General features: G+C 36.5%; 1 protein-coding gene across 1 annotated transcript; it reads right to left on the bottom strand.

Moving 5' to 3' along the window:
- Positions 4,627 to 7,450, bottom strand: LOC18774003 (fatty acyl-CoA reductase 3). The gene is made up of 10 exons (XM_007205050.2): positions 7,323 to 7,450; positions 7,143 to 7,246; positions 6,860 to 7,062; positions 6,671 to 6,771; positions 6,212 to 6,407; positions 5,897 to 6,058; positions 5,713 to 5,794; positions 5,351 to 5,617; positions 5,126 to 5,253; positions 4,627 to 5,046 (listed from the first exon to the last, which is right to left on the bottom strand). Exons 1-10 carry the CDS (start codon positions 7,399 to 7,401, stop codon positions 4,890 to 4,892), a joined length of 1,479 nt encoding a protein of 492 aa, XP_007205112.1. The 5' UTR covers positions 7,402 to 7,450; the 3' UTR covers positions 4,627 to 4,889.

Here is an 8,713-nt window from a genome sequence, read left to right as displayed (position 1 = left end):
TCAGTTTCGACCAATATGGGAGCTCAAAAAACATAGGCTTGTGCGTCCAGTTCAAATGGGTAGAAGGTCTAGTCCGACTAACTGTTTTCCCTAACGGAGCAAAATCCAAATGGTTCAGCTGTTCCAAGATCTCATCAGCGGACCATTCTCTAGGTCTGAGGCGACGCTCTATGTTCCCGTCGAACTCTTTATCTTTTTCTCGCCACTCGTGGTCCCATGGCAACCATCTCCGATGACCAAGGTAACAAACTTTTCCCGCGTGCCAACCAGAAGTTACATCTTCCTTGCATACAGGACATGCCATATAACCCTTTGTGCTCCACCCAGAAACCATTGCATATGCTGGAAAATCATTCACAGTCCACATAACTGCTCCTCGCAAAGTGAACATCCTCCCAGTTGATTTATCGTACGTGCGAACACCGTTTGTCCATAAATCCTTCAGCTCATCAACCAGAGGCCTTAAGTACACATCAATTGACCTGCCAGGATCCTCAGTTATCAAAACAGTCATCATCATGTATTCTTTTTTCATGCATTTCCAAGGCGGCAAATTATATGGGAATGCGAAAATCGGCCAAGTGTTGTGGTGTTGGTTTCGAACCCCATACGGATTGAATCCGTCAGTGGCAAGTCCCAATCTAACATTTCGGGGATCAGGAGCAAACTCGGGAAACGTTCGATCGAACTCTTTTCATGCCTCCCCATCTGCAGGATGCCGCATCACATCCTCGTCTACCCGTTTTTCCTTATGCCATCTCATGTCTGTGGCAGTATGCGTCGACATATACAATCGCTGCAACCTAGGTTTAAGGGGCAGATAACGCATGACTTTTATGGTATCTTAGTCGTTCTATTCTGGGATGTCATTTTGAACCTCGACTCATTACATATAGGGCATGTATCCAAGGTTTCATGCTCTTTGTAGAATAACATGCAATTGTTTTTGCAAGCGTGGATTTTTTCATAACCCAATCCAAGACCATGCAATACCTTCTGTGCATGTTTATGATCTTTCGGCAAACAATTGTCCGTCGGAAGTATTCTCTTGAAAACCCCCAAAAAGTAATCGAAACACAAGTTCGACATACGATACTTTATTTTTCCGTGCATTAGCTCCACAATGGCAGTGAGAACGGAAAAGCTCTCGCACCCCGGGTATAACTCTTGGTTGGCATTTTTTAACAGTTTTTCATACTGTTCAAACTCCGCACTGTCTATTGGTGTAGGCACGTCATCTTCCCCTTCCTGATTGATGTTGGTCGATGCGAATGGAAAAGCATCCTGTATAATACCCATGACTTGATCATTAGGATCCACAATAGGTTCAACATTGTCCACTCTTGGGGCATTTGAAGACGAAGCATGGTCTACTTGTTCGCCGTGAAGATTCCAAATGCTATATGTTTCAATCATTCCATTCCTTACTAAATGAAATCCAACATTTTCAATTGTCTCCCACATCGGGTTGTTACATCTCCTACAAGGACAACGGATTCTAGTTGCATTCGGGTTGTGTCTACGTGCAAACTCAATAAAATCCTCGATTCCATGCAAGTATTCGTCTGCGCATCTATTCGGGTTCTGTATCCACCTTCTGCTCATAATTCCTGAAACCACAATCACGACACAACAATCACAACAACTTCATACGAAGTTATAATGTCACCTTATGCCTCCGGTAAGGGCCCTATCCCATTCGGGAATGCATAGTCCTGTCACGTAACCTACGGCTACATGAGATTAGATTTCGACGCGGATTAATTTCGGCAGCATCTCGACTCAGTTCTTGAAGTGGGCATAGGTATAAATACCTAGTACCACCCGAAGAACGTACCGAGATGACACCGAAATCTCCACAATCGAAACCTAATCCTGTAGCCGAAGATTATGTGACAACACTATGCATTACGAAACTGTCCAAATAATGGGACAATTCAAGAATTAATTGGACCGCAGTCATGCCTTACGCATCCATGCACGAAATCCAACTAATCTCGAACGGGAAACTACGTGTTACTAAACATAAAAATAAAAGTACGAAGTTAATTTCAATTAACTTCGTACATTACAATACATTGTGCTACGTCACGCACAATTTCACAACATTATACACATATAACTTCACAAAAAAATTACAAACATAACAAACAAACTTTTACAATAACATACCTTCTCAATCGTTCTCCACTAATCACTAATCACATATATCCCTAACGAGAACAAAATTAATAGCGTTAGTACGAATTTACATTAATACATTTAAACTAACGACAAAAAATACATACCCAATGAACGTACTGAATTCACAGCAGAGCAGCGGCAGGGGGAGTGAGAGAGAGGTAGAATGCAATTTCTGCATTCTGCCTCTGCAATGGCAGATACTAATATGAAGAAGAAGGACTTTGCGCGACGAATAACTGAATTCGTCGCGCAAAATGCCGTCGCAAAAGGGCACTTTTTCGTCGCACAAAACAACATTTCCGTCGCGCAAATACGTGCCGACATCTGCTTTTTTTGCGCGACGAAACATATTATCCGTCGCACGAACTTTCGTCGCGCAAATTGTTAATTTCGTCGCAGCAAGATCGCACCGGCATTAAACTTTTCGCGACGAAGATAAATCCGTCGCGCAAAAAAAAAATTATCCACCCTTCATTTTGGCGCCAAAAATAAGTATCCCTCGTTTTCTTACGCGACGGTACATTTTTTCGTCGCGCTAAGTTGTCTTTTGAGACAAAAACTCTCGTCGCGCAAGTTTTTTTACCGCCAAAAAAAAGGAGCCAATTTTCTGTCCATCTTTACGCGACGAATGCTTATAATTGTCGCGCAATATTGTCATGCGCCACGATTTTTGTCGTCGCGCAAGATTTTGGCGCCAACAAAATAAACCGGGTTTTTATCCATTACCTTTGCGCGACGAAATGAATTTAGGTCGCGCATAGATTGTTTGCGCGACGAATCTGTTTGTCGCGCTAGTTTTCTGTTGTTTGCGCGACGGAATTTTTTTTCGTCGCAATAGTGTTTTTTGCGCGACGAAAAATTTTTCGTTGCGCAAACTTTCGTCGCGCAAATATGAAATCGTACTAGTGTTTATAAAGTGTAGTAATCCACCACCTACATATAACTCCATTAAAGCTTCCCTTAAGTTTAAGAGCAATTTCATCATTTAACTACAACAGCCCCGATCTCTTGGACCACAGGGGTCCAAGAGATTGTGGTCACCCACCGTTGGATGTAACATCCAACGGTTCAAAAAAATTCTTAAAAGGCGTGCAAGAGTGAGTGAATTGTTGAATTTATATCCAATAATAAGTGACCACAAATCTCTTGGATCCATATAATCCAAGAGATTGGGACTGTTAACTATAATTATAAAAAATTATAAAAAAAATAGTATCTATATATATAAAGCAAAAGGCAGAGAATGGTGAAACATTCAAAATACCAGAAAATGCCCTTTGTTAATTCAAACATTAAGAATTGAAATTATTAATTAAATGAGGATAATATGGTAAATTCACATTTTTTAATATTAAAAAAATTAAAATTAAAAACAAAATAAGATAATAGGTCCTACTTTTATGGAACATAACTACCCTGTTATCTTTTATTAATTCTAAAAATAAAATAAATAAAAAAAGAAAACCAATTGGCACATGCATGAGCATGTGTCAAGGGGCTAGTGTATATAATAAAAATAAAAAATATTAACCAAATTATACCACGCCTCTCCACCCCCAACACCCACACCCTCCTCTGTATACACCCTCTGCATAACTCCTTCAACGTGAGTACTTGATTGCTTAAGTATTCTTATTGTTATGAAAATCATACTTTATTCTCATATGGGATGAGACTAATAAAGGAGAATTATACATTGTGGAATGGGATGAAAGCAAGGGGCTGTAAAGCGAACATATAATGGTTGGTTGCTGGTGATGAGTTCCAAATTAAACTTTGGGACATGGACAATGACAATGTGAACCTATATTTTTTTTTTTTGTGTTTGGTTGCATCTTTCCCTGCAGATAGTATTAATTCTGTAATGGATAAGCATAGTTCCATAGTTCCATGCCATCCAACACTTATTGAGCTAGTGAGATTAGGTATGTCTGTGAGAATGTGAAGGTAAAAAGTCCCACATTGAAAAGTTGAGAAACCTAGCAAGCGCTTATAAGGAGTTGAGCTACTCCCCCCATTGCCAATTGGTTTTGGGGTGGAACCTCAACTTTCTTCATGGTATCAAAGCGGGTTAGCCCACGTGTGAAAGCCCAATAGCCACACGTGCTCAACGTCACCCAATATGTGTTGTCCACGTATTATGCTTGAAAATTCGCCACACGTGCAAAGGCGTGTGAGAATGTAAAGGTAAAAAGTCCCACATTAGAAAGTTGAGGAACTACTCCCCCCATTGCCAATTGATTTTGGGGTGGAACCTGAACTTCTTTCAATGTCACCCTTCTTTTATTTTTTTTAATTTTTTTAATAATTATTTTTAGTTATTGTTAATTAATGAAAATACCCTAAACTTAACGGAAATTTTAATGGAGTTATACATAGGTGGTAGATTGCAACACTTTATAAAGTTTAGGTGGGTAAAAATAAAGATTAAAAGTTCAGGTAGTAATAATGCACATGCCTAAAAGTTCAGATGGTATTTATACAAATTTCTCTTACAAATATATAGAGGTACATTAAAATATACCTATAATATAGAAATGAGTATATGATCTATATTTGTATCAATATAAGATCTTGGCCAGAGTATATCCGTGGCTTATTTGGAGCATTTCTAGTAGTAAATATACCGTCAATGATACAAAATATATTGACCGATCAATGCATTTATTTATTTTCTCAAGGACAATGCATTCACCTCTCGATTATCATTTCATCATAACATATTTTTGGAGACCAGGAATGTGAGTGTGCATAATGTAGTCTTCCCAATCAATGCATCTTGCATCAAAATTGAAAGCTTCTGCATCAACGAACCTCTCCCTTGTTATCCTTCGCAATTCCTCAGCATTGTTGTCATCAAAGCTGCATTTAAATCATATTAACTTCAGTGATAAAAAAACATGTTTAATTAATGACCAAACTGGAGCTAGCATATACGTACATGCCCTTGAATAGCATATAAGGTTCATATAGCTCTACCAAGCGCATCACCAATTTGAGTTTCTGATTATAGTTAACATACAAATCTTGGAAAGATCCGCCAAATGCTTTGTTCACAAATTTTAAACCCTTCAAAGAAGAATTAAATGTAATATTATGCATATAAATATATAAATATAATATGTAATTACTGTATAACATTACTATTAACAGTGAAATTACAAACCTCCAAAGGTAGCATGAAGCGAATTTGCATATACATGCGAAAAGTAGCCATAGTCTTGAAGAATTTAAGCTTGCCAACCTTGACAGGCTTTCCATCCTTGTCAATCCATGGATTTTTTGTGAAGTATCGGAAGATAAAACTGTGAATATTAAGGAAATTTATAGGATTTCTCAAAGAGCTTCCCACATGATATATGATGCTAGAAGATTTATTTGCATTAGCCACCATTGCTACAATCATTGAATGTACCACCATGTCAACAGGAATCTACATAATTTCAACATTTGAATTGCTATGTATTAGTTCACAATTTAACTTAACTAGATAGTTAAAATCATTGTGTTCAAAAGAATAGTAAATACCATATCAAGAACTGACATAGGGTCCACGAGTAGACATGTCAGTTTTCCTTTACAATAACCAGCAATTACGCTGTCAATGGTTCTGTAACAATCAAGATTCGACGCATATGGCATTAAATTTTACACGACCAGAAATGTTGGAGTTGAGTTATATTTCCCAAAGAAATGTTTGCGAGCTTCATACCTGAAACCTTGAACCCAGCCTGGAAATGGCTCTTTGTAACTACTGGTGATCACGCTAGGACGTATAATGACAATGGGTAAATGATCTTTTGATTCGCCTAGAAATATTTCTCCCATCGCCTTTGTAAATACGTAGGTGTTTGGCCATCCATACGATTTAGCCCTATCATTTAAAGGATAAGTGAGACAAAAATGAAATGTATGTTGCTATAAAATTTCCAGATTTCTATGAACACTATTATCTTTCTTTCTTTTGATTGTAATCAAAATTTGTGGCTTAGAATTGTCTTTGGCAGAGATCAATGCTCAAAAAAACCTTTCAATGCCAATATCCTTCATTGTGGTGGTAATAACTTGTTCTGTCGCATCCTGTGCTTTTAGTTCATTCAGTTTTTCTTCCACTAATTTCATCTCTTGCACTTTGAAATCAAATTTAGTGATCTCCTTTTCCATCTCATCCATGCAAGATGAGTCCTCTAGTATAAGTCCTGCCCTTTCACCACATACAAAAGCTGAAAAACATTCAACATATCAGTGAAGCAAATCAAAGGAAATGGAGATCGGGAAAGAAAAAAAATTGAGATGATAAATTATTATGAAACTCGACATTTAAAGTTTAGAAAATGGAAAGGCCATGGGAAAACAACATATGCATGTGGTCCATTCCAGATATCGAATGCATGTAATGATAATGTGGTAAGCCTAGCAATTTCCAATTTTACATCCTCTGAAAAGATTCTTAATTCGAACCAAGAAAAGAAAAACAAACACTAACCAGTTGACACGTGGAGCAGCATCTCTAGTTTGAGACATTTCTTTGCCAAGCTCAATACGTGCTGAACTCCAAATGTATTGACGCTCAATGCAATATCATATCTGTAAACCAAATAGTATATACATGTAATTCTAACTGCATTTTTATTTATTTATTGTTTATACACTTATATGCATATATAATAATTACCTTTCATCAAAGTTGGTGGCTCCTGCAGAATTAAGTATGATTTCAATTCCATTGCACATTTCTTCTCTCAACTTGATCTCTTTCACTCCCAGGTCATCAAAAGTTACGTCTCCTGGAACAGCCACAACTTTTTCTGCTATGAAAGAATCAAAATCTGTGCCCCATTTGTCTTTGAGAACCCTAAACAACTCCTTCCCTATTATCTGAATTTATATACATGAAAGTCATTATAGGATAAAATAAAATAACTTGGTCATTGTTATATACGTATTTATATATAAACCTGATCATGCATGCGGTCTGTGGCTGACTTGATATCCGAAGCTCTTAACAGAAGATAAAGCCTTTTCACATCTGGTTGAACCCTTAGTATTTTCTCCACAAATACTGCATGTATGTGTAAATTAAGTTAATTACTATGAGAGAGAGAGAGAGAGAGAGAGAGAGAGAGATGAAATGGTACCCATTCCAAGGAAGCCAGTGGCTCCAGTTACTAAGATGGTCTTGTTTTGAAGATATCCTAGTATGCTCTCCAACTCCATTGTGTAAAGCTAAAGGGAAAATGTCTTAGGTTGAGTGGAGATATCAGTTCTCTTGGATTCAGAGTACTTATAGAAGGAAAGTTTACTTACTTTTATTACCGAAAATAATAATAATAATAATCAGTTACGACAGGCTTTCTTTTAATTATAGATGACAGCAGAGAAAAAGGAGTGGCCCCGTCGGCTTCTTGTTCTCTAGAGTTTTCATTTTTAAATTGAAGTTTATTTTGTGTCTCAAAAAAAAATATTTTATTTTATTAGCAAGTCATTGTCACCTGATTTAATGACATATATATATAATTTTTTTTTTTAAAATATAACTTATAGCCTCGGGTGCAGAGCGGGGAGCACGTCTGCTCTAGCCAATTCGACTAAACTCATACCAACTATATATATGTCTGTAATTAGCTTAAAAATCATAATAGCTTTGTAAAAGTATATGTAGAATATTTGTCACTTCACTTACACACACACACACATATATATATATATAAAATTTATAAAATAAGTTTATTCAAGAAACACTCATTATTATACTTCAGTAATCCAACTGTCTAGTTTTTAAGTCTTTTTTCATAAATCGTCTCTACAAATATATATTAAAATTACTTAATACCTAACGTTTGTTTTAACCACCCGGCACAAACATATCAATTGTTAATCACCTATATATGGCTCTGATGTTCAATGAAGACATGAAGAAAAAGGGTTTGCTTTACAATGCCGTGTGAATTTACATTGATCTTCTGTCTTTGATCATTATTTAAAGTTAACGCCTACATTTTATCTATCACCTGCAAACCCACCCAACTTTTTATTTTTTTATTTTTTTATTGCAACCCCTCCTTCTTGTTGTTTTCTTATGTCATGTCACCTTTTGTTTACTTCAAAACGTGTATGCAGAAAAACAAAAATTATGTACCACGTATATTCAAAAGCACACCAAGAAAATCTTTAAGACTCAGAATCACTCAAGCCCATGATATAACTTTTTATCTCTTGACCTCATATGATATTTTCGTGTAGTTCAGGCACTTATTTAAATTGACCCATCAACTAATGCTAAGTTTTTAATCATAGAATAATGATGTCCCCTACTTGTATCAAACATTGTTGCTATTCTCTCACTTTTTCCTCCCGCGGTGTGCCAATTTATATTTATACACATTATATCATACAACGGGCGAAGAAAACATAAAGCAGTAAAGACACATTCTATTTCTGAACAGTAATACAATGATTGAAGCTGTTTATTTTTTAGATTTCTTTCTGGGGTGATTCATATATGTGTAAGAATATTTTTATAAATATT

Source organism: Prunus persica, chromosome G6, assembly GCF_000346465.2.
Source record: "Prunus persica cultivar Lovell chromosome G6, Prunus_persica_NCBIv2, whole genome shotgun sequence".
NCBI lineage: Eukaryota > Viridiplantae > Streptophyta > Magnoliopsida > Rosales > Rosaceae > Prunus > Prunus persica.
This window is presented reverse-complemented; position numbering and strand designations above follow the sequence as displayed.